The following is a 27,876-nucleotide window of genomic DNA, read 5'->3' as shown; positions in this document are numbered from 1 at the left end:
CAACATCACTGATCATTTGAGAAATGCAAATCAAAACCACAATGAGATACCACCTCATGCCAGTCAGAATGGTATTATTAAAAAGTCAAAACAACAGATGCTGGTGAGGCTGTGGAGAAACAGGAATGCTTTTACACTGTTGGTGCAATGTAAATTAATTCAACCACTGTGGAAGACGGTGTGGCGATTTCTCAAGGATCTAGAACCAGAAATACCATTTGACCCAGCAATCCCATTATTGGGTATATACCCAAAGGAATATACATCAGTCTACTATTAAGGCACATGTGCATATATGTTTACTGAAGCATTATTTATAATAGCAAACACATGGAACCAGCCCAAATGCCCATCAATGACCCACTGGATAAAGAAAATGTGGTACATATGCACCACGGAATACTATGCAGCCATAGAAAGGAATGAAATCATGTCCTTTGCAGACACATGGATGAAGCTGGAAACCATCATCCTTAGCAAACACAGGAACAGAAAACCAAACACTGCATGTTCTCACTCATAAGTGGGAGTTGAACAGTGAGAACACATGGACACAGGGAAGGGACAACACACACCGGGGCCAATTGGGAGGTGGGGTACAAGGGGAGGGAGAGCATTGGGACAAACAGCTAATGCATGCACGGCTTAAAACCTAGATGATGAGTTGATAGGTACAGCAAATCATGATGGCACACATATACCTACGTAACAAACCTATACGTTCTGCACTTGTATCCCAGAACTTAAAGTAAAATGAAAAATATGTACATATATTGAAAAGTATTAAAAAAAAAAAAGTGTGCAACTACCTTTTCTCTTCGACAGTTCAACTAACAACATAAACCATCTGAACTCGAATCATTTTTTCTATTTAAAGCCACAGTAAAAGTTAGAATGCATCCATTCAGTTGAGTTCCTACATTCTATTACCATCTTTATAAAACTGCTTGAACAGTTCTAGGTTTTTTCATGCTGATTAACAGGATCAGCCCATATGATCATGAAAATACTCACTGTGCCAACAGCAGACACCACAAGACAGGTAAGTGTCAAGTCCTTCCGATCTTAAGTACTTGGCCACTATAGGTTAAAATTTCGAGACTGAGAGTTCCAGAAAACTTTCTTATATTCAAGATATATTAATAATTTCAGATGTATAAACTACTTCTCTTGAAATATAACTTTTTAGCAAAAAAAGATTCTCAGCAGAGTTTTACTGCAATTGTAAAGCAAACATAAGCTGGGAGCAATGGCACATGCCTATAGCCCCAGCTACTTGGAAGGCTGAGGTGACAGAATCGCCTAAGCCCAGGAGTTCCAAGCAGCTTAGGCAACATAGCAAGATCTCATCTCTAAAAAGAAAAAGAGAATAAATATAAGACCTTTGTTTCAGGATCTTATTATGTATTTTACAATACATGTCACGTTCTATTGAGTGGCACAGGGTGAGACTCTGAGTATGTCTTTTTCTTGTATAAAGAGTTGAGAACTCACTTTGCAGAACAGCACAAAGGAATCTGGAGGCTTGGGGCTATGTTTTTCACCACTGCTTCTTCCACAGTGCTATCACAATGCTTTGTACATAAATGCTTAATAAATGTTCACTAAACTTAATTTGAGAGGTTATAGAGAACATACACAAAAACTCTTGATACAATATATAGATACTGTAAAATATAGTTACGTATTTTCAAAATCAAGAATATTTTATTCAATGAGGTAGATAAAAATATAACTCAAAGGTAAGGCATTTTCAAAATGTCCACGTATTATGGAATTTAAAATGTATCCTAATTTATGTTGTCAATGTTAAATGTTTTCATAACTCATATCTATTCAAGTATTTTTCAATGTTTAGAAAAAAGATTTTTGTTAGCCAAAATAAAAACTAAAAAGATGTAAGGCAAAATAATTCATTTTATTTCTTAAATGCCTGCATATTTATAATCATATAAATTTTCATGCATTATATAATGTATGAGATACTGTACTTTCACATTAATTAAAAATTAAAAATATTAGGAGACTAATTCAACCACTTCTGAAGAAATGAATGGCTGATCAGAAAATGTCAAATTACTATCACAAGCCCAAGATTTTATCATAATCATGAATAGCATTTAATCATGAATATCATTAACTTTTAAAACTATATTTATAGTTTTTAGATTAAAATCCCATATTGGGTCAATGAGACTTTACTCCAAATTATAGTCACATATGGAAGAAAGTTTTTAATTCAATATTTTATTATAGTCCACAGTATAAAGATAATTTTCATGAGGGTTACATGATGGATAGCTAGCAAAAGAAATATGCTAGCACAGGGTGGTAACTGCCAACTAAGCATGCACTGAACCAACAGACTACTTTAGTAAGTCCTTGATTATTGCTAGCTTTTCTATAATGTTCAGGATCTCAAAGGTCACTAAATTTTATAATTATCTCCAAACAATTTTCTTCATGGTCATTTAAGCTTTGTCTAAACAGCTGGGTGTGTTGCCAAGCGACATCACCATCTCCTCTGCTTAATTCTGCTTCCAAAATAACTTCAGTGGCACCAGAAAAATCAGCATAGGAGTGAAGATTGTTATCTGTTTGAGGGGAAAAAAATTAACATTTTGCTTTTGGTAATTTAAAGAGCACAGATCATTTTGAAATGCATTTTATATAGGCTGATGTATAAGTTAAAATAAACCCTTAAAAATAAATACAAATTATTCTTTATGGAAGAAATGCATCCTTTGAAACAAAGAAATGATTTTTTTCCTTGCGTTTGTATTTCACAACAGAAAACATCGGCCTTTCTGTTACAATAGGATCACACAGGTTTTATTTAAATTTTTTTTTTTTTTTTAACTGAAATAGTATCAATAACTCTTGGGTACAAAAAAGAACTACATCTCAAATAAGTACAAGTGGTCTTCAGAGTGGTAAATATATATTTCATGATTAATTCTCCAGTCAAATGCTTACCGCCTGTCAGTTCTACTCGTGCTGTATCAGATCGCAATTTCCATTCTATTGTTCCAGTTTGAAAAGTTTGACTAGTTGTTCTAATAGAAATGCTATCGATTTTTAGGCCAACCGACCCACACTCAAACTTCCAGGAAATATAAGCAAAAGATGATCCTTCCTTTCGGGCCAAATATACCTATAAGGAGTAGGGATGGGGAGAAAGGAACTGTCAGAAATAATGAAATAATACAGAAAACAAACTTAGTGAAGAATATTACTGTCACAGGGTAGTATGTACAAGTCGTTATTTAAAAACCAACTTTTCCCTGTTGAAAAGGTTTTTAACTGCTAACATTTTTTTTTTTTTTGGCAATTTTTCCCGTGGCATCTTTGAATGCAGATGTCCCCAATAAGTGCAATTCTAAAGGACTGCATCCTAACCAAATTTTGGTAAATCATATTCTTTTATATTAAGACAACTTTTTAAAATGAGTTTTATGATTAATCCTGCTGAAAATGAAGAATCCTTTTAAATGCAACTACTCCTTAATTTTTATTTCTTTTCTAAGTCTGGATTTTCATATACGCTTTCCTAGCGTGACGTGATATGCTGTAGCCTCTAAATCGAGAAAATACCTCAGCCATTGCTAACTAACGGTTTAAAAGGTGATATCCGTGCTCACTTCTCTAAATGGCATGCTCCCTGTTCCTTCATCAATACCCTTTAGCACATTAAATGTATACTATTGAAGGCATCTAAGCCTACTGGCTGCTTCCAGCTCATTCCCTCTCATACTTCTATCTACACTCCTCAAAACATTGCCATGAAAACTGACATCCATAGCCTTGGTCTTTCACAGGTCACTCTATTCAACCATGCTCAAACTCTTAAGACTCTGACTCTTCAGTTGTTCATCCCTTACATCTGAATTCCCACAAAATTCTATGTATTTGTTTGAAATAATTCCTGGAAAGAAACCCCTTCTTCACTAATACTGCACTTACTACTACAGTTTGGACTTTACACTCATCTTGCTGCAATTGACTACTGCTGTGCAATTCCAATTGCTCTGATCATATTTTTATTTTCAAGTGTATTATTTTAGACACAGGGTCTCACTCTGTCACCCAGGCTGGAATGCAGTGGTGCGATCATAACTCACTGCAGCCTCGAACTCCTGGGTTCAAATGACTCTGTTGTCTCAGCCTCCAACTACCATGCCTGGCTAATTAAAAAAATTTTTTAGAGGCAGGGTCTCACTTGGACGCCTGCCTCAGTCTCCTGAGTTGCTGAGATTACAGGTGTGAGCTACCGTGCCTGGCTCTGATCAGGTTAATGTTTTAAAATCCCACTCTCTTTATGTCATCTGCCTGGTCTGAAAGGTACAGCAAGTACTTGGTTCTTACATTAAGTCTAATCTATTAGCTTTAAAAATCCTCCACAATTAGGCCGGGCATGGTGGCTCATGCCTGTAATCCCAGGACTTTGGGAGGCTGAGGCGGGCGGATCCACGAGGTCAGGAGATCGAGACCATCCTAACACAGTGAAACCCTGTGTCTACTAAAAATGCAAACTATTAGCCGGGCATGGTGGCGGGCGCCTGCAGTCCCAGCTACTCGGGAGGCTGAGGCAGGAGAATGGTGTGAACCTGGGAGGCAGAGCTTGCAGTAAGCCGAGATTGCACCACTGCACTCCAGCCTGGGCGACAGAACAAGACTCCATCTCAAAAAAAAAAAAAAAAAAGAAAAGAAAAGAAAATACTCCACAATTTCATCCCACCTTGAATTGCCAATGCTCCTTTATATTTTTGTATACTATACTCCTTGATACTGCCCATATTCTGACCTACCTTCATCAAATCATAAGCTCTCTGGGGGGCACAGTTTCTGGATTCATAAAAGCATTTAGGGCCAGGCGCGGTCACTCACACCAGTAATCCTGGCACTTTGGGAGGCTGAGGCAGTCAGATCACTTGAGATAAGGAGTTCAAGACCAGCCTGGCCAACGTGGTGGAACCCCGTCTCTATTAAAAATACAAAAATTAGCCAGGCATGTTGGTGCACCCCTGTAATCCCAGCTACTCAGGAGGCTGATACATGAATACTGCTTGAACTAGGGAGGCGGAGGTTGCAGTGAGTGAGATTGTGCCACTGCACTCCAGCCCAAGTGACAGAGCGAGACTCTGTCTAAAAAAAAAAATAAAAATAAAAACATTTAGTAAATATTAAGTATTAAAGATCTGTATGCAAATATATATATATGTGTGTATATATATTCATGTTAGACTTGATCTTTTTAGGAACATCTAACTCATACTCTAGCTCAGGGGAAAATAGTTGAAAGTACCATATAAAACACATCTGCCATGGAATATCCTATTACATGTACTATTCTGTATTCTGGTCTTTACTCATCAAGTAAAAACATCAATCACCAATAGTATTCTAATCACCATCTATTTGACAACCAACCTATAGCTATTTTTCTTCCAGGTGTGCCCGTTAATCTGAAAAATTTTAGAATCAGTGAGTTAGAGATTATGTAACAACTGAGCAATCACTCTCCAAAGAAAATGATCTGAAACTACTACTTAAACTAGGTATGTATAGCCAACTGTTGTTTGTTGTTGACAAACCTAGACGTGGAACTGTCAATTGCTCCATTTAAGTTTGGACAACGTCACTATAACATCCTCTAGTGTTCATGTATGTTCCTACTGCATGCTCCTCCTAAAGCCGTTTGTAAGGAGGACGTGGGACTCAGGACTCCACCGGTGTTCCCTGGGAGTCATTAGTTTCACCCATCCTAAACTATTAGACATCTGAGTTACACACAGGTTAATCGCTCCTTTAAAGGAATGGCTACCAAAGGGGGATATCTGGGAAAGAAGAGCCAAACAGAGAGGTTACTGGAAGAAAGGTGAATTAAAAGAACTAAAAGACTTGAGGAAAGTAATCTTAAGACATAAAAATTTATATCTCAACATGCATTTCTGTATCTTGTGTATTTTCAGAGCTCACTAGATTCAAATGTCCCTCAAAAGTATGGGTATAAAATATGATAGGTTGAATTAGGTTAACTTCAAATCTAGCTTACTCCAATAACTGCCTTAATTATACTGTGTGGGTCTGGGTCAGAACTGTGGTTTTAACTGTAAGAGAAGGTTTATAGTAGCTGTTGAACATGCCTGACAGCATTTATTAAAGACTTAAAATTTTCAGTCCTAAAGGCATCATCAGCTTTTAAGACTAGAAAGTTAAAGAATAAGATAGAGGTCATGATTTAATACTTACATGTTTAAACATTCAAACATACTATGAGCAAAATAAAAAATGTCTCATGCTAAAGAAACAGTATATGGAGATCAAACACCCTATTTATATAGAAAATTCCTATCATCTTTTTTGCACAATATATTCTGTCAAAGACTCATTTTTAGAGGTGGTAGAAAGTTACCAAGAATACGTATACTCAGTTTGGTAAATTAAAATGTGCCAAAACAATGGAATTTATAAAAAACCTCCAAATCTGGTCCTGTCTATGTATAATACCAACACAATCAGTAACTATACCTTTATTTAAAAGGGGGAAAAAAGGCAAACATTCACTTGTTTAGTGTAGAGAAAAAACATTTTTTTATAACTGCTGATTATTCCTAACATCATGAGTTATTTGATAGACACATTTTTGCCTGTTGGCTTAAAAATTTTTTTTTTAATTTATTGTGTACATTCTATAAGCTCGGTTTTGTAATTTGTAGGTCTCTAAAAGGTGAGTGTTGCTATCCTACTTTAGCAGGAGTGCTAGTAAAGTCAGAAATCATGGAGGTTTTCTCCCGTATTCTATATATACCACCCCAACCCTCCTCCCACCAGTGACCCATCCTTGCTCCTTTTTGATGTCTGTAAGCACATATGGGCATATACCTTTGGGTGAGAACAAGACCTGTGTGTCTAGGGTTTAGGCATAAGCCATACTATTCACAATGTATACAAATAGAACTTGTCCTTCGGGTTGTGGCTGTAACCACTATTTTCAGGACTGAACAATTTGCATGTTGGCTTCTTTATGTAATTAATATTCTATAGAAGATCTTTGCTCAAAGATTTTTTGATTACTACATGTCAGGCTGCTATGGCTCCCTAGAGGTTCAGTTTGTACTATATTGTTTGAAGCTCTTCTTTAATACATTCTTAAAATTATTGTTCTACTTAGGCTGCTAAGATTCACTCAAATTAAGTTCACCATACAGCAGGCACCCTGATGGTCGTCATTCCTACAGATATAGAGCAAAATAGTTGTATTTCAAGGGATCTTAAATTGTTGCTGGTAAACTGGTACTTGCAATGAGTCTTATTTTTGGTTATTCCATTTTATCTTGAAAATCAAACATGAATCCACTCCTAGTTCCCACTGTATTTAAATATTTCTGTGTATACTTCCAATTTATTCCATTTGGAGAATCTGGTTAGAATTTTTAAGATTTCCATGTATACTTCCAATTTACTCCATGTGAAATAGGAAACTTTCATGGTTTCCTGTTACATAATTGCAAGGTAATCAAAGTCCCTGGGACCTGACAATTATTTACCTCTCTAGTCTCATTTCTCACTATTCTCCTTCATACTCTCTACTTTTCACTCTTTCCTGAATACACCAGATGTCTCTCACCTCAGTGCTTTCAAACCCACTATTTCTCAGGTCCCCAAACAACCTCCCCTTCCATATCCTATCCTCATACTAAGAAACTCTCCCTCTTCCTCCTCTCCAAAAGCCAACTCAGATATTACTTCTTCTCAAAGGCCTTCCCTGACTCAGTGTGAAACTATGATATGTGTGTGTGTATATATATCTCTCCAGATTTTCATTCACGGTTCCTGGCTCATAACTCCCATAGCCTTTGTTATTTCTAAGGCAGGCCATGGAAACGAAACATATACTCTACTCTCCCCACAACTTTCTGTCTTGGAGCTGACCATAAAGAATTTATCTGACCTACCTTGTCTGATTGTGGGTCATAACACCCCTGTTTCAGAAAGTGTCCTGTTCCATACCCTGGAGGTGGAAATGCCGCACAGAGACCAAGAAGAATCTGAACAGATAGGCTTCGCTGGGGTTTGTCAGGCTATTAGTATCAGATCACACCCTTTTTGTCCAAACATATTTCTACACTGTTGTCATGGTTATGAAAATCCAATGAAGTCTCCACAAAAGGCCTATGAGAACAGCGTTTGGAGAACTTCTGGAGAGCTGATCACATGGAGGTTCCTAGAGGGTGGCGCACCTGGGGAGGGCAGAGGGGCTCCATGTGCCTTCCTATACCTTGTCCTCTGCATCTCTTCATCTGCATCCTTTGTAATATCCTTTATAATAAACCACTAAATGTGTTTCCCTGAGTTCTGTGAGTCACTCTAGCAAATTAATTGACTCCAAGGAGAGAGTGATAGGAACCTGATTTACAGTCAGTTGGTAAGAAGCACAGGTAAAACAAACTGGAGCTTGTGACTGGCATCTGAAGTGGGGAGGAGACAGTCTTGGGGACTAAGCCCTCAACATTTGGGATCTAATGTTATCTCCATGAAGATTATGTTAGAATTGATTGCATTAGAGGTCACTCAGCTGGTTCTGCTACAGAATTGCTTGCTTGCTTATTTGGGGGAACCCACCCCCCACATATTTGGTCACAGAGGTCTGAGTTGATTGTTGTAGAGAGAACAGAAAAACAAAACAAAATACGTGTAGAGTGAACAAAAAAAAAAAAAAAACAAAATACTTGGAGTATGAGGTTTTTTTCACTCAGATTCAGGGTGTTAGTGGCTCTTGTTTCTGTCTTCTTTCTCTCAGTATCATAAACAAACACATACTCTTCTACCATTTACCCCATTAATCTAAACGGTTGGCCCACACATGTCTTTCATTTACCAGCTGATATGCACCTTGAGGCTTGCCTCTTAATTCACCATTACATCTGACTGCCAAGCACAATATTTGACAATGTGCATATTCGCTAAGTGCTGAATGAATTCTTGACATAATGCCATGCACCCGCCCCCTCCATCAAAATGCTAAAATGACTGTAGTGACAAAGAGAGAGAGAAAACTGATCAAAACCAAAAAGTATCTAAGACCATCTAAAGGACACTCAACAAAGTGAAGTTTTTACAGTGCTCTACATAGTCCTAGGGGTGATGCAGAATTTATGCCACATACATTCTTACATTCACCAATCTTTACTAAACACTTACTATGTATCGGGTACTATGCCAGATGTATGAATACTGAGAGTACAAAAGTGAGTAGAAAAAGACAAGGTCTCCCCCTGAGAATTGTTTACAATCTAATGTAAACATTGTTACAGAAAGAGACAAATAATTTATTCTCATACCTATTTGTTGAATACATGCCATGAAAGAGAGGTACATGGTACAAATGAACCTATAAAGAGGGAAATGGATTCAGTTTGCTGGGACCTGAGGGAGTGAGGCTTGGACCAAGTGGCAAGGTTAAGAATACATTAATCAAAAAAGAGAAGTATAGGAGGTTCTGTGAAGAAGGGAGAAGGGGCAATATATCTGCAATGCAGAGAGCAAGGGGTAGCATAGTGCAAGGCAAAGCCAGAGAAGAAGGCAAGGAGCAGATTTGGAAAAGACTTGGAGCTATGTCTTACTCTAAGAGCACTCAGTTAAGGATTAAGTTTTTGTAAATGTTTCTTTAGCGATAGCATGGATCACAGGTTTGAAAGGATTAGGGCAGATGGAGATTAGCAAGGAAGCTATTAATACTACTTTTATCAAGGTGTTATCACTTGCCTCCCAAAAAGCATACTGGTTTTCTTGATTTAGTTTTTATATTCTTTTCAATTCAGATATTATTGAACAATGTTATTTGCTAAATAGCAAATTTTAATCTTTGTGCTCCTGGGAGGATACCTCTTTGAGAGGTAAAGAATCTGTTCTAAAACTCTGAAAGCAGGCTGCATGTGATCTGTCATGACACCTGGTTGGAGATTACCAAGAAAAAGTGTGGTGAAAAATACATTTACTATTCAACAGAGCTAGAAAATCCCTAATTGGGGGCGTGCTAGTACAGAACCAGAAATACTGATTTAGATGGAATACCCAAATTATAATGACAATTGTTACTTCCGAGTTATCACTGTCTACAAGATTCTAGTATTTTTCTTCATTTGATACTAAATATATGTAGCTAGAAAGAAACTCATTCAACTTAAAAAAAATGGTACCCTTCATAAAAGTATATCAAGGCATAAGCTTTACTTGAATAGGGGTGTGTTTTCTATTTAATGGCCTTTGTCTATCATTTACATTATTTAAATCTTTCTCATACAATAGACCCTCTGTGGCTAAAATGTTCTATTTGGAGATGCTGAAACATGCCACGTACTCCATGCCTTGTTTTGGTTTCCTTGCCTGATGAACACCTACTCAACCTTCAGCGTCCAGCTCAAATGTCGTCTGCTCAGTGGAGCTTTGCCCAACTCCCACAGCCAGAGCTAATCACTCCCACCTCGCTGTTTCCATAGCAGTGTGCTGATATCCTTATTATAGCACTCTGCATCATGGTTAAGATGGCGGTTTATGCTTTGGCTTCCCCTTTTAGATCGTGAGGTCAGGAATCATCTTTTTGTCCATGTAGCTGAGAATAATGCCTGGCACAACAGTACAAGTTTGCTGATGAACAAATGAGTGTATAAGACAAAGAAGGAATACTCCATAGAGTAGTTCTGTTTCTTGGCATATCACATCTTCTGTAACATATCACTATTTTCCCCATCATTACTATTTTACTAATGTTGCTGGTTAGGAGGAAACACATGATTTTTCTCCATTTCAGCAAGTATAGTCACTGGATAAATAACACTTTTATTCTATCTTGCTTTCTGTTCAGAGAAATTCTTAGGCTAAGGATAGTCTTCTAGAAGATGTTCATCCTCTCTCATCAACTACCTAACTAATTACAGATATCTTGAAATTTTAAATTTTATCTCTATTTTTATGCATTTCTTTAGCTAAAGAAGAAAATTCCAAAATTTAGAATAATCCTATAAGTTATTAATACAAAAATGCCTCAACTTTTTTAGTATTAGACAATGTGATATAAATGGAGTATTTCTATGTTTAAGCAGCAAGGTAAATTTTTGAACAAAAACTTACGGTTGAAAAAGAGAAAAGCAGAGACCTTATCACTGTATAGACGTCTTTGGTAATTTGACTAATGCCTAGTATGGTGACAGAATATAATAGATGCTCATAAACACTAGCAGCTGTTTATATGTGTCTCACTTTTTAAATCTATCCAATATATTTTACAAGTGAACAACTTCCCACTCAAGTATATCTTGGTAAATTAACTTTAAAAGCTTCCTATAAGTTAATTAATTCCTATGAAACTCTATCAATAATAAGATCAGATCTACTGAGGTCATGTGAATAGCTTTAAGTTTATTTTTGGTGTATTTCTAAGGAGCAGGCAGTTTTAAAGCAAAGCCTCTTATTTGTTACTGAGAGCATGTGATGATAACATGCAACTTGGTATAAATGCACTGCTATAGTCCTAACCTCTACTTACTTATTTTTTTAAGATACAGAGAAGAAATAACCAATATTGCTGCTCAATCATCCATTCTTTGAAGTGACTGCCTATTAGATGTTTAGCTTTCTGAAATTTTGAACTAAATCTATTATACTCCCTAAATAGCCTGTATTTAATGGGTAATCAATACACATCTGTGAAGGAATTAATTCACTCTCTCTCTATATATATATATTTATAGTATTGAATAGTGTATATATATAGTATTGAATAGAATATATATATTCATGCAAAAATCATTCACATGACTTCATCATACATTTGATTATTTTTCCCCATGAAAGAATTAAATTCATCCTCTTAGATGAAAACAGATACTTCCTTGATAAAAATGCAAGAATTTCTAGTGGACTTTTGATTACACACTGGGGACACAATTTTCTTTTCCAGGTTAAAGGATTACTAAAAATAAGTATGATATATCAGTTTTCATATTTTGCACAACTGAAAAATGAAGCCAATCTATATTTGCTTAAACAATGACAAAAGTTTTAAACGGTTTTATGTATTAAGTTACCATGTGCCAGTCTGTTTCAACTTTTCTGAATATAGATTCCATTTTCCACACACCATTCTCCCATCCAGAAATGGTTTGATTGTTATTTGAAACTCGAACATAACGATCTTTCACAATATTATAACAAAGGTGGAGCTGTTTAGAAATCTTCTCATTTTCAGAGGGAATAAACGAGGTTTCTTTTCTCTTAAAAAGAAAGCAGAATTAGTTTTTCAACATTATGAAAGATGTAAAAAAGAAAAAAGAGAAATTACTAAGCAGAGTGGTAAGAGAATCCTTCAAAATTGAAAAGAAAAAATTGGTGCCATTGGAAAATTTGGAAATTACTTTATAAATTAAATATAATCAGTATGATGTTATTATAGCTCTAAACATTACTAGAGAGAAAAACAAGAAGTATGAGCTCTGACTTATATTTTTGTGATTTTGCATTCAATGAATTCATTAATTTTTATTCTTTTCTACCACCACCACTATCCCCTACTTGGACTTCTACAACTGTCTCCTGAAGCTGACTCCCAGCTTTCAACTCTTACCTCTCCTATCCATGCTCCACATAGCAATGAAATTGATTTTTAAAAAAATGTAAACTAGGATATGTCATTTTCCTGCTTAACTCACTTCAGTGACTTAAACTCCAAGCTCTTTACCAAGGCTACCAGGGCCTTATGATGGTTCATCCTGTTTGCTTCTCCAACCAGATGTCCTGTTACTCTTCCCTTTCATTTCTACACTCACATCATATTACTTTTCCTTTAGTTCCTCAAAAAGGTCCAGCTCATTTTGCCTCACGGCCTTGAGACATGCTGCTTCTTTCGTCTAGGATGCTGTTCTTTCTACTCTCCACATACTTGATTCTTTCTCATCCTCAGTCCTCAACCATTTCTTCAGTGTCCTTTCCTAATTCCCTAAGGTAGGAGAGCAGCTGAGAGGTATAGCATGAAACAGTCTTTTGCATGTGTAAAATTATTACAAAAGCTCACATTTTAACCTTAAAATCCCAGGCAATCTTTGCATTCTAGTCCAAAATAACATTAATATTTTATAAAATTTTTTTTTTTTTTTTTTGAGACGGAGTCTCGCTCTGCCGCCCAGGATGGAGTGCAGTGGCCGGATCTCAGCACACTGCAAGCTCCGCCTCCCGGGTTTGCGCCATTCTCCTGCCTCAGCCTCCTGAGTAGCTGGGAATACAGGTGCCCGCCACCTCGCCCGGCTATTTTTTTGTATTTTTTTAGTAGAGACGGGGTTTCACCGTGTTAGCCAGGATGGTCTCGATCTCCTGACCTCGTGATCTGCCCGTCTCGGCCTCCCAAAGTGCTGGGATTACAGGCTTGAGCCACCGCGCCCGGCCAAAATATTTTCATTCTAAGATTAAAATAAAACTTTTCTTTCTGGAAATGATATCACCAATGTTCCTTCTGTTTCCAACTGATTGCAAGATTAATTCCAAAAGTATTTAGGATCAATGTTTCTCTATTTACTTTTAAAACAAACATCTATTTCTAAAGGAAAAAATGATTTCTTTTTAAATCCATGGCCCTAAAATGGTCTCCAGCAATTAAGAAACTTAAAAAAAAAATTCAAAAGAGAAAACAATGTGGTATGCAACCCAATTCATATTTTTAAAGTTAATCAACTTCCATGCCGTGCAAGAGGTAGCACACCCATGCATAAAAAGAAATGAAGACCTAAATAATATCCATGTTTTAAATTGAACACAGCTGTGAATTAAATTAGCTCTTTTTAACTGGCTGTATTAAGATTTATACTTGTAACACACTGCATTGGCAGTGATTTGAATTATTTGTTGAATTTGGATCTTGTAATCCTATGGCTGAACCAACACTTTTAACTGCCTGCTACAGACGATAGGACAAATTAAAAAGCAAACATAAAATTTATTAGGGATAATCCACTCCTTTAAAACATACTCTGTTACTAGATAAATGAGCTGCAACAATGGCAAATTTAGAAAAAGTAGATAAATAAAACTCTGGAACTGCTTGATATTGATATTGTGATGAGTTATTTTCCTTTCAAGCATTTTTCATTGCAAATTTCCTAAACATTTATATTAAATGCTCTCCAGTGACTCAACTTTAGCTCCCTAAAGGCGAAGGAAAGTCTATTATACTGTCCTAATGCCCGTTACAAAGCCTAGCACACTGATTTTTACCTAGTCACTTAACTTTAGGACCTAACTATGGAAATTATATTTCTATTGTTATTTACTTTTGGGAGATTAATCATGTGATATCTTAAAAAATAAGTTTTAATATAACAGTAATTATACCACCAACAATAATTTCTAGCCAATATCAGATATATGCAAGCATATACCAAGAAATAAACACTTTCATCTGCTGAATTCCCCAAATTCTGTATTTTCCCCACTCCATAAAGTTTTCATCTGGAGAGGATAAAAGTGAAACAGCAGTCTTCTAAATGCATTAGAATCTCATTTTAAAAGACCTAAATAAGCACTTCACAAAAGAGAATGAGGACATCCAAAAGTTTAAAGAACAGGCATTCAACATAATTAGTCATCACCAAAATGCAAATTAAAATCACGATGCTACTATATGCCACCAGAACTGCTAAAATGGAAAAGATAGACAATACCAAGTGTACACAAAGATGTCGAAAAATTTCATATACTGCTGTGAGAGTATAAGCTGGCATAACCATTTTGAAAAATTGTTTGGCAATATCTACTAAAGCTGAATACATACTCATACTCTATTACCTATCAATTCCATTCCTAGGTATACATCCAACAAAATGCCTAAACATATTCACTGAAAACATGAATATAAATGTTCAGAGCAGCACCATTTATATCAGCCAAAACTAGAAATAACCCAAATAGCCATCAACAGTGAAAAATTACATTCATACAATGAATTATACAGCAATGAGACTAAACATACCATACATATTGCAACATGCAACTCACTGACACAAAGTTGCACAAAAGAAGTTATATACAAAACAGTACGTGCTATATGATTCCATTTATATAAAGCACAATAACAGGCAAAATTAATATATGATGTTAGAAGCCAGAATAACGATTACTTTCAAGAGTGTAAGACAGTGTGGAAAGAAACTCACGCTTGTTTCTACAGTTCCAGTGATCTATTTCTTATTCTGGTTGGTGATTATATGGGTGTTAAATATCTAAACATTCATTAAGCTGTACATTTGTAATTTGTGCATTTTCCTGTATATTCTTCAGTAAAAGTTATACTACACTAAAAATTTACATAAGGTAAAAAAAATTTTAAGTCCCATTTTAAAAATGCTTTGCTAACGCTTACACATGATTATGCTATGTCAATCAATTACTGGTTCTCTTCAAATGTTTGCATTTTAAAATAATTACTCTCAAGTTAACTGAAAGGTCATAGTCAATGCAGTTGGAGCATAGTACAGGAAAAGCATAGTATAGGAAGCAGGAAAGTAAAATGATCATCATGCTAGAATGAATTAAATACCTGTAGACCCATTTCACCTCGGGCTACTCTCCAAGCCACTGACCCAGATATTCTTCCCCCAAGTTCTCCAGGTTTAGGGGTTTTGGGAGATATAAATTCAACAAGCTCCACAATTATCCTCTGGAGAAGTTCTTTCCTTCTGTTTTCTGACAAAAACAGTTGCCTCTGTAATTCATGTTTTTTAAAAAAGTTGTTAAGATTAGGGGAATGTATAGGTCCATCTCTAAGCAAGAATATACTTAAAACACTTGCATTTTAAGAGGTCTTGAAACAAGTATTGAATTTTATTTTCAAACATATATTAATTCAGAAAATAAAAAGGACACTGTGGAAAAGTTAAATAATTTTATAAATTTTACATTGGGAAATCATTTAACACCTATTTCCAACTCTCCATGAGCTCTACTGTCCTAGATTTATTTATAATGAAGGTAGCAACTTCTGTTTCTGGATATGATAGACTGGCTTGTGTCAGAATGTCTTGCTGAGAAAAGCTAGAAAAGCTAGTAGAAACACACACACAGAACACTCACATATAAACACCTGTTGAATGCAACAGAAAGCTGCAAAGGCAGCCAGAACTTGAGAAGTTAAGACTCCAAGAGAAGAAAAGAATTCAGGTGAAGGGCACATACTGCACCCTTTTCCCTTCCAGTCATTTGTCAATTATTAAGTGGCATGAGAACAGTCTGAGAAGCCAAGGACAAAATAGTGACTAAAGTGCTGGAAATCAAACCAGAATTTTTAGCAGAATCACAGTGCTGGGGTAAAAATAAACTGAGGGTCAGAGTCTTCTACAGCAAGGGGGTCTAGCAAATACTCCAGGTTTTCAGGTAGAGATCTCTGAAGGGCTACACATTAGGCGTAAATGCAGATTCAAAATAGACTGAAACCTCACCTGGAATCATAATCACTGATTGGATTAATGTGCTCTGCTCTGTTCTGACTGCCTGCTACAGCAAAATTCATTGCTTATTTTTTAATTTATGAAAAAACCCCACATGTATAGAGTTAAATTTTTCAATACTATCCATGGGGTATAAAATAAAAATTGAACCTTTCATCTTGGAACCCCAGTTCCTCTCCTCGGAAGTAGTCATTGTTAATAATTTCCTGTGCCTTGCTTCAGAAATGTCCTCACATGGACGTGTGTGTGTGTGTGTTTGTGCGTGTGTGTGTGTGTATGTACACACATACTACATAAATATGAGTCTGTGTCATATCCAAAGCACAGTTACATTGATAAATAAGACAACACACTTGTCAGGTACTACCAACACTGAAATTTTGTTTCATAGAACTTTGAGATGAGACAGTTTAATCCAAAACTCGTAATATTTAAAATGAGTCCTCAAAATTTTCAATGAACAGAAAGACAGAACATATTAAAATATTCTTGCTTATGAAACAATGCTACTACTTTAAGAATTTCAATAGGCTAATAAATGGCTATTCTTGATTACATAAAAAATGTCAACTGTTCTTTCAAAAAAGATAGCCACCACATACCTGCTTATTAAGCCCATTAATAGTTTCTCGAAGTAATGCTTCTTTAACCTTAGTTCTTCTGGCAATCACCTCTTCATGTTTACAGGAATATCGCCAAGTAACATCAACTACCTGAAAGAAATAACAGACTACAAATAATTAACAAGATTACAACCATCGACCTTTATTTACTAGATACCTAAAATGTATGTAATTTTTAAATGCTTTTTTTTTTTTTTTTTTTTTTTTCTGGAAGTCTCGCTCTGTTGTCCAGGCTAGAGTGCAGTGGCGTGATCTCAGCTCACTGTAGTCTCACTTCCCAGGGTCAAGTGATTCTAGTATCTCAGCCTCCCGAGTAGCTGGGACTACAGGCATGTACTATCACGTCCAGCTAATTTTCGTATTGTTTTAAGTAGAGACAGGGTTTCACCACGTTGGCCAGGCTGGTCTCAAACTCCTGACCTCAGGTGATCCACCTACCTTGGCCTCCCAAAGTGCTGGGATTATAGGCATGAGCCACCATGCCCAGCCTTAAATGCAATTTTTAGAATACTATCCTTTGTTTAAAATTTAAAAGCCATGGGGCCAGGTGCAGTAATCTCAGCACTTTGGGAGGCTGCAGTGAGCAGATCACTTGAGGTCAGGAGTTTGAGACCAGCCTGGCCAACATGGTGAAACCACATCTCTACTAAAAAAAAAATACAAAAAAATATTAGCCAAGTATGGTGGCACGTGCTTGTAATCCCAGTTACTCAGGAGGCTGAGGCAGGAGAATCGCTTGAACCTGGGAGGCAGAGGTTGCAGTGAGCCGGGATTGTATAAGTGCACTCCAGTCTGGGCAACAGGGTGAGACTCTGTCTCGAAAAATTAAAATAAAATAAAATAAAACTTTAAAAGTCTGTAAAATAAACTGAATTCGTCACTTATTCATTCCTAAACAGTTGATAGTTTAACCAGAAATGCTATGATAAAAAAGTGAAAATTTCAAAACATTACCTTTTTAAAATGTATCTGCAAAGCTGATTTCACAAAATTCAATAAATAAAAATTTTATCCATTTTTATTATATTAAATTTATATTATAGAACTGATTTTTAATACAAGTGGAAAGACAATTCAATGGAGAAAAAATAATCTTTTCAGTAAATGGTACTAGAACAATTCATTATCCATATGTAAAAAAAACCCTTCATACCTTAGATCCTATAAAAAAATTAACTCAAAATGGATCACAGATCTAAGTGTAAAACTAAAAATATAAAACTTCTAAGACATAACATAGGAGAAAATCATTGTGACCAACGGCTAGGCAAAATTTCTTAAATATAACATCAAAAGGCACAATCCATAAAACAACAAATTAGTAAACTGAACACCAGTTTCTTCTCTTCAAAAGTTATTAAGAGTATGAAAAGACAAACTACAGATAGGGAGAAAAATCTTTGCAAAGCACATATCTGATAATGGACTTATGTAAGATTATATAAAGAACTCTCAAAACCCAACAGTAAGAAAAAACAATACCCAATTAAAAAAAAAAATAAGGGGACATATGGATGGTAAGCAAACACGTAAAAAGATGCTCAATATTATTTGTCGTTAGGGAAGTACAAATAAAAACCATAATGAAATGCCACTACACACCTATTAAAGGGGATAAAATTAAAAAGTCAGATCATACTAAATGTTAGCAAGGACATGGAGGAACCGGAAACCCTCACATACTGCTGTGGATGGCACAATCACGTTGGAAAACAGTTTAGTGGTTTCTTAAAAAGTTATATGTATATCTACCATATAATGCAGCCATTCTACTCGTAGGCATTAAGCAAAGAGAAAAGGCAGCATATGCCCGTATAAAGACTTGTGTGACTGACTGTTCATGGCAGCTTAGTTTGAAATTGTGAAAAAAACTGGGAACTACCCAAATAGCCATCAACAGGTTAAATGGTAAACTATGGCACATCCATACAATGAATACTGATTTACAGTGGTGATTTCAGTGTATACAAATAAAACTTATCAAACTGTACAATTTAAATATATGCAGGTTATCGTATGTTAATTTTACATTCATAAAACTGTCAAAAAAGAAAAAACTGTATTTTTTATTTTTGGAAAAAAGTTTTTTTCTTTTATGCCCTACCTCATCTTTTGAAAATGCTATGACGTAGGAAAGCTTCTTGCCCCATCCTATTTCATAAAGAAGTGGCTTGTCACAGACATCTTCACATGCATCACAGTGTAGCCACCGCTGCTGAGAAGGAGAATAGACTTCTGTCCAGACATGGTCTACTCAAGTAAGAGAAAAGAGAACAATGGAAAAAAGACAATGAAATCAGAATGACTTCTAATAACTATACACAAACCCCTAAGAATCATAAAGTAATGTGTAATATTCTGAATTTTAGTTAATAAGTACATTTTGTGGCACACAGGATTTTAGAATACCTGTATTAATTTCTGTCTCTTTGAAATCTTAAAAATGTTTTTCCAATCTCCTTTAATGTAGTCAGTTTTAGGCTTACTGCACGCTTTATCTCTTAAGAAGGTAGACATATTAAACAGCAGCATAAAAAGTATCATTCCGATTTTACCATCATGAAGGAGTTAATGCCACTTTTGAAACTACAGTCTCTCTCGCTGGACGTTAAGACCCAGAACCAGCAAGAAGCCTAATAGAATCTCTGGTCAATATATGCTTTATATTTGATTTTAAGAGAACACTAACTATTAACGGAAGGTTTCATTTAATTCTTTAGAAAATGGAAACACAAGGAAAACAACTTTTTAACATGTAGACCACCAAGTCATTTCTAAATAGGGACAACACAAATATCACATGACTTTTATTTTATTATTTCTGTATACTGCGATTTAAGTTTACAGTTTACTAAATCTTTTATAGTAATCCCTATAGCAATGAAGATTTCTATGGCACATTATTAAATGTTTTTATCCATATATAAATAGCATCACTATAAATGCCATGGTAAATTGCTAATAAAAGATATAATACCTAGTGTTTGATAGATCAATAGGGTGGTTATAGTTTACAATAGTCTACTGCATATTTCATATGAGAGGAGAGAGTAATTCAAATGTTTCCAGCATAAAGACAAATATTTAAGATCACAGATATCCCAATAATACTGATTTGCTCTGTGGAATTTATATAAATGCATTAAATTATTACAAGTAGTCCCCAAATATGTATATCCATTATGCATCAATAAAAATAAAATAAAGGGGAAAAAAAGAATATTTATAGTGCAAAGCACCAGGCACAACGCTAGGTGTTTTACAAAACTCTTGTGATCCCTTCAAAAAACCTGGAAGGTTGGTATTATTACTGTTTTACACAAGGCAAATGGAAGGTCAGACTGACAAGGCCAAAAAGTAACAGAGAATGCTGGGCTCAGAATGTAAACCCAAACCTGTAAGCCTGCAAAGCCCTACTACCCTCTGCTCATTCCACATTCTGTACCTGTGTAATCCCAAACATAGCGAGCTTCAAATCCTAAAGCTCGACAGCACAGTGTAAAACAATTGGCCCACTCGCCACACCGTCCACATCTTGTTTCCAAAAGTTTCTCAGGGTTATTATATCTGGTTTAAAAAGAAAAAAAAAAACTTTGATTATCAAAATCAAGATTTTAAAGATAATTTACATTACCTCTATGCTAAACAGAAACGTTTCTTAATTTTTTTTTGTTTTTTTTTGAGATGGAGTCTCACTCTGTCATCCAGGTTGGAGTGCAGTGGCGTGATCTCAGCTCACTGCAACCTCTGCCTCCCGGGTTCAAGTGATTCTCCTGCCTCAGCCTCCACAGTACCTGGGACTATAGGCACGTGCCACCAGGTCTGGCTAATTTTGTTTGTATTTTTAATAGAGACAGGGTTTCAACGTGTTAGCCAGGATGGTCTCGATCTCCTGACCTCATGATCCACCCCGCCTGCCTCAGTCTCCCAAAGTGCTGAGATTATAGGCGTGAGGCACTGCGCCCAGTCTTTAATTTGTTTTTAAATATTGCTTTAGGAATCTAGGATATATGAGGCACAATGTTAGAATCTTTGGTGAAAAATAAACAGTAGTACTGCTTTCAAGGTGTTTACAATCCTGAGGAAAGGAATGAACACAAATAATTTTAATATATGGCAGAATGTGATCAAACAATGCAACAGGTCAGATTTAGTGTTTAATATATGGCAGAATGTGATCAAACAATACAACAGGTCAGGTTAGTGATCAAAAAATACAACAAGTCAGAAAGTGGCTGGGGAGGAGAGCTTTTATTTGACCTGTGTTTTGAATAACGTAAGATTTGGACAAGCAAACTGGTATAACTAGCTCACTATATTTAAAAGGTAAACAACTTTAACAAATTACTCAACAAAAATTTTAGCTTAAATTCAATTTTATCTAAAATATTATCTTTCTTTCTAATAATCATTTTGATTAAAATTTTACTCTTTTGAAGTATTTAAAGGTGCCTGCTAATTTAGAAGTTGTTTTTTGGGATCTATTTGTAACATTCTTTTCAGAAGTTACTCCAATTATAAAATTACCAGACAATTCGAGAACACTAAATTTTGCATTTTGTGTTGAGATGGGTTTTGAACTGATCGAGCTGACCAGGAAAAGTGCTGCAGCTGAGCAGCGAGGTCAGCGATGTGCTTTGGAAGGAAAGGAAACAGTGGCATAAATGAATGGGCTCTGCGATGACAAGTCTGTTAAGCAAATGCTTAATGAAACATTTCTTAAGCTAAATAAATGAATTCAGAACTTAGGTAATTAAATAACTTTTTTCTTTTCTTTTTTTTTTTTTTTTTGATGAAGTCTCACTCTTTTGCCCAGACTGGAGTGCAGTGGCACAATCTCAGATCACTGCAACCTCTGCCTCCCAGGTTCAAGCAATCCTCCTGCCTCAGCCTCCTCATATAGAGAACAGCTAGAGATTGAAACGAGCACATGATTAGAAACTATGTCCTGAGCTAAAAAAATTAGATATTTTTAAGACGTGGTATGTTTTCTTGACTGATAATACAACCAAACTTTATAAGCATCGCCAATTCAGAAAATCTGAAAACAGGCTTATAAATGAAAGAATGCAAATTTAAAATTTAAAATGTCCTTAGTTTAAAATTAAGAGATATGAGGAGTAGGTTAGGTTGGGCAGGGGAAGCACCTAACTAAAACAAACTTCTGCTAATAATACTGATAATAATAATAATGCTGATTATTGTGAGAGTAAATACAATTATGTGTTTAAAATAATCATCCGATGATAACATGGAAGGTTAAAGTATACTTCAGCATTATTATTATCAGTATTGTTAGTTACCAGACAGTTAAAAATTAGGAATTAAAAAAGTAATACAAGATATATAGCATTAAACATGACTATACTCAAGTTATACTTTAGAACAAGAGTCAACTAATTTCCTATACAAGACAGATGGTGAATATTTCAGACTTTGTGGGTCATATCATTTCTGTCACCATTATTCAACTCTGCTGTTCCAGCATAAAAACAGACCACAAGTATATGAATCAGCATGGTTATCTTCTAATATAACTTTACTGACAAAAACAGGATGTTGGCTGGATTTAGCCTGCCAGCCAGTTTGCTCACCTGTGTTTCAGAGGAATACGTTTCTGATAATTAAAATAAATATTAAAAAGTTCATTTAGTAAAAACTCTCTTCTAACTATTTCATTAAGAGGTTATTCTGACTTTACTGTCCTGGGCACCCACCTTGGGAATCGATTGCTGAACTGGCAGGCATCACAGTAATGATCTTCCACTTTCTTTGCGCCCCACTTCAGCTCATCGTCATTGGGTAGTAATGATCTATCTCTAGACCTAGTCTGTCCACCACATTTGCTGCACAAAATGTTATTCACCCAGTGAAAAAATTCTTCCTTAAACCAGTGCAAAAGCTCCAGCAAAAGAAAATCCTCATCACTTATATTAGTACCTGAGAAATTAAGGGAGAACCAAGTAAGAGCTAAAGCTGGCAAAATTTAAAATATCCACACATATTTATTCTCAAATATGAACCTGAAAAATATGAAAACGTAAGATGATTTTAAAGGTTTTCACTAATAAGAGACAAGAAGAAACTGTCATTTATTATGCACTAGGCTGAAATACAATGACATGTATAACTGCACATTAAAAACAGTAGAACATTTACCATTTTATATCCTCTAACTGACATTATGCATTAGCAAGTGAGCTAAACACAATGACCTCTTAGGGAACTACAGTCAGTTAGGAATTGATCCTGAAGTACAAGGGAGGTAGAAAAATAAATTTGATTTTTAAAAACATTTAAAAATGGGATACATTAAATTTGTTGTCAGGTATATACACAAGTAAACATTAAACAATCACAAAAGGCAGAAATCGCAGAATTCCAGACATTTAAAAAATCATCCTAATTATTAGCCTTTCTATTAGGGCTTCAACTGTACAATATAATCCATCTATGGATACTCATCCCCAAACACATAAAAACACAACCATATCTCTAGTATATATAACAATCCTAATATTATGACAGATAATATTATACCCACTTTTCCATAAACAGATCTCTCTTGATCATATTCAAGACCATGGTAACTCTGGCAAGAAGGGAAGGAGAGGGAAAATCAATCTTAAAAACATATATGGGGGTTCTCATCTCTATCTTTAATGTTTTATGATTAAGATAGAGTGATAAAACATAAATATGAAGGATATATATAGCATAGAAATCTAAAAAAGCTTGATGTTGGTCATAGGTGTATGATACATTATACTTTGTGCTTGTATTTAAGTTTGATGTGTTTCAAAATAAAAAACTACAGAGAAAAAAAAAAAACTACAGAGAATATAAAAAGGTCAGAAATATTAATGTTCCTGGAGGGAAAACTCAATATTTCTAAAGTTGTTAACCTTCCACAAATTAATCTATAATTTAATACAATCCCAAATAAAATTATACAATATTTTTTCATAAAATTTGACAAGCTAGCCAGGCGTGGTGGCTCACACCTCTAATCCCAGCACTTTGGAAGGCCAAAACAGGCGGATCATCTGAGATCAGGAGTTCAAGACTAGCCTGGCCAGCAAGGTGAAACTTTTGTCTCTGCTAAAAACTACAAAAATTTTCTGGGTGTGGTGGTAGGCGCCTGTAATCCCAGCTACTCGGGAGGCTGAGGCAGGAGAATCACCTGAACCTGGGATGCAGAGGTTGCAGTGAGCCAAGATTGTGCCACTGCACTCAAGCCTGAGTGACAGAGCGAAACTCTGTCTCATTAAAAAAAAAAAAAAAAATTGACAAGCTAACTACAAAATCTCATGTGAAAGAGAAAATGCACAAAAAACCCCACACAACTTTGAATAAGAATCATGAGGTAAATCTGCCTACAGTGTATCAAGACATATTACAAAACTCTAATAATTGAAACATTGTGATATTAGTGAGGAATAAACAAACAGATCAATGAAACAAGAGTCCTGAAAGACAGATTTCTAAGCAAATGCACAGTATTTAATAAAGTTAGCATTTTAAAGCAGCTTTAACAGGATGGACTGTTTCAATAAATGATATTTGGACAAACAGCTATCTAAGTATCAGATCCCTACTATAGTTCATTAAAAAAAAAAAAAACTCCTTCTCCAGAATACTATAAAAGTAATAATAGAAGTTTATAGGTGAATGTGTTTATGTTTATGACTTTGGGTTAGGGAAGGTCTTAAGCAAGATACAAACCATTAAATCAATAATAAAAAAAATTTTTCTTATGTTAAAAATAAAAACTTTTGAATTTCAAAAGCTATACTAAAGAACCCTGGGAGGAAAAAATTATAACATGTCTAACAAAGAAAATATAAATTTCTGGCCGGGCACAGTGGCTTGTGCCTGTAATCCCAGCACTTTGGGAGGCTGAGGCAGGCAGATCACCTGAAGTCAGGAGTTGGAGAACAGCCTGCCCAACGTGGTGAAACCCCACCTCTACTAAAAACACACACACACACACACACACACAAAAGCTGGTCGTGGTGGCAGGTGCCTGTACTCCCAGCTACTCAGGAGGCTGAGGCAGGAGAATCACTTGAACCTGGGAGGCAGAGGCTGCAGTGAGCTGAGATCACGCCACTGCACTCCAACCTGGGCGATATCTCAAAAAAAAAAATTTCTAAATACATAAAAAACTTCTATAAATCAGTAAGAACATTAAGAAACCCATTAGAAAAATTCACAAAGTCCATAAAAGAAATTCAATACTTTCATTAAGTGGAAACAAATATTCTTAGACACTTCTAGTATAAATTGGAAGGCAATTTGGCAGGATCCATTATAGTATAAAAGTATTACACGCACTTGACATTTCAGTATCCATCCAAGAGAAACACTTGTGCATGTGTGTCAAAAGATATTTTACAAGACTCTCCACTGTGGTGGCATTTAGAACAGAGAAAATGGAAACAACCTCTTTGTCCATCAACAGGGAATTGTATAAATAATAGTATATGTACAATCAAACACTATGGAGTGAAAAGGCTGTCCAATACATATTTGTAAATGAAAAACACCAAGGAGCTGAATAGATGAGATGATAAATTTTACATAAACCCCACACAACTTAAACTATTTTTATAGATAATTATTTACAGGTATAAATACCCAGGACAAGACATGAAAAGGAACAGAACTGAATGGCAGGGAGAGTTTGGAGTTTCCCATATAATATGAAAGCTTTCCAACAGGAAGATATTCATGAATTAGTTACATTAAAAACAAAGTTTTAGAAACAGAGGACTATCATTCTCCTTCTCGGTCTAGTGCCTACCATGCAGCAGCTAGGGTCATCTTTTTTAAAGTACGGGCCAGATTATATGACTTAAAAAACCCTCCAATGGGTTTCCATCTCATTCAGAATAAAATTCAAAGTCCCAACTCTTGTTCTTTCAGCTGGCCCCCTGTAGTAGGCTAAAAAATGGCCCTCAGAGGATATCCATGTCCTAATCACTGTAGCCTATGAATGTAGTTACCTTATGTGGCAAAAAAAAGAGAAAGGTCTTTGCAGATGTTATAAAGTTAAGGATCTTTAGATGGGGAGATTATCCTGGAATATGTGGATAAATCCAATCACAAGTAACCTCATAAGAAGCAAGTAAACGGAGATTTTACACACAGAGAAGGCAATGTGAAGATGGGACAGAGAGAGATTTGAAGATGCTGGCCTTAAGACCGGACTGTTGCAGCCACAAACCAAGGACTGCCAGCAGCAACTAAAAGCTGAAAGAAGCAAAGAACAGATTCTCCCCTCCAAAAGGAGCATGGCTCTGGGGATACTTTGATTTCTCTCTGTGACAATGATTTTGGATTTCTGCCTTCTGGAACTGTAAGAATGCATTTCTTTTTATTTCACCAAGTTTGTGGTAATTTGTTATAGTAGCCCCAGGAAATGTAAATACCCTCTTACCTCTCTGACCTCAAACCCTATCTCCTCCTGTCTTGTTCACTGGCTATAGCCACCATGCTCTCCCTGCCATCTCTTAAACTTGCCAACCTCACTCCTTTGCAGCTGCTCATGCCTTCTACCTAAAAGGGAAATCATTGCTTTTTAGAGAAGCCATCCCTGAAAATCTTGTATCAAACAGCATCTTACTAATCATCACTCACTCTCTGTTCTCCCGCTGGTCTTCCTAGCACTTTTCACTAGTGTGTGTGTGTGTGTGTGTGTGTGTGTGTGTGTTGTGTTCCCATAATGGTAGGTACTTAGTTTTGTTCACTGCTATATCTCCAACACTTAGTGTTCTGCTTGCTATATACACTAGATGCTTAATAAATACTTGAATGATGAAGGGACTGAACAAACATGCCTCAAAATATTACTTAGAATTGCAATTGTTCACTAGTCATTATCAAGACCAAGAAGGAAAGGATAACAGCGTATTTGTACTTCTGTTACATACTCCAGGTATAAATCAGCACGTCTCCAGCTGAAAGTACGACTACCAAACAGTAACACCCAATTAAGGGTCAATGTTCCTCATTTAAGCAATATCCTTAACTAGGGGCTCAGAAAAAATAAAAGTAGATTCCTGTATGATGAAAGCTCAGAAATTTCAGAGATAAGGGAAGCCTGATTTAGATGCTAAATTCTGTGAAGACAATATTGGGTTTACTTCAAAAATTAAGACTTCAAATTTCTAAAGTTACCATCTTCAAAAATACCATATAAATGTAGATTTCTAGTAACTTATCAGTGACAAAATAAAATCAACAAGTTTAGGCCCCAACTCCATTCTCTGAAAACCCCTTCAATGTACAAGAGAATGAGAAAATGGGTAAAAACATCAGTAGAGGTAGCCTCATCCATGTTCTCCATCTCATATCTTCATATGCAATTTAGTAGGCCAAGACACATTTTGTTACCACTTTTCAAAACTAGGTTCCTCCTCCAGAAAGGTGTTTCACCTGTATCTGAAACATGCAATCATGACAAACCTTCAGTCTACCAGGCCAGAGCTATCAAACCATGCTTCTCTATCTCATTTGGCAGTGTCACAAGGTCCCCACTTCTGCATCAAACCAAAACACTTTCCCCAGTCCATAGACCCAGAATATGATTTTGTCTGGAAAGGAAAAAACAGTCCACTGCACTAATGAAAGAAAATCACCAACTTGGCCAGCGGGGGCTTTGTCATCATCTCAGTGCCATTCACTCACTGGGGCAGAGACTGATGGTGGCCATATAATATTCACTTGCCACTTCGTCCTCATTTGTAGAATTTCAG

At 35.9% G+C, this 27,876-nt stretch overlaps 1 protein-coding gene across 3 annotated transcripts in view; it reads right to left on the bottom strand.

Annotated features, from left to right (window-relative positions):
• Positions 1 to 1,899: 1,899 nt before the first annotated feature.
• Positions 1,900 to 27,876, bottom strand: part of NGLY1 (N-glycanase 1) — a 67,775-nt gene continuing 41,798 nt past the window's right edge. The window contains exons 5-12 of one of the 3 annotated variants that reach the window (XM_045387050.3): positions 22,834 to 23,056; positions 20,562 to 20,683; positions 19,221 to 19,366; positions 17,096 to 17,206; positions 15,587 to 15,751; positions 12,090 to 12,275; positions 2,977 to 3,154; positions 1,900 to 2,594 (exon numbers count right to left, since the gene is read on the bottom strand). In XM_045387050.3, coding sequence (XP_045242985.1) covers positions 2,419 to 2,594; positions 2,977 to 3,154; positions 12,090 to 12,275; positions 15,587 to 15,751; positions 17,096 to 17,206; positions 19,221 to 19,366; positions 20,562 to 20,683; positions 22,834 to 23,056 — 1,307 coding nt within the window. In that variant the 3' untranslated portion in view covers positions 1,900 to 2,418. The remainder of the gene's footprint in view (positions 2,595 to 2,976; positions 3,155 to 12,089; positions 12,276 to 15,586; positions 15,752 to 17,095; positions 17,207 to 19,220; positions 19,367 to 20,561; positions 20,684 to 22,833; positions 23,057 to 27,876) is intronic. The other 2 variants (XM_005545624.5, XM_005545625.4) reach the window with 2 other exon arrangements.

The sequence above is a fragment of the Macaca fascicularis genome, chromosome 2 (assembly GCF_037993035.2).
Source record: "Macaca fascicularis isolate 582-1 chromosome 2, T2T-MFA8v1.1".
NCBI classification, from domain to species: domain Eukaryota; kingdom Metazoa; phylum Chordata; class Mammalia; order Primates; family Cercopithecidae; genus Macaca; species Macaca fascicularis.
This window is presented reverse-complemented; position numbering and strand designations above follow the sequence as displayed.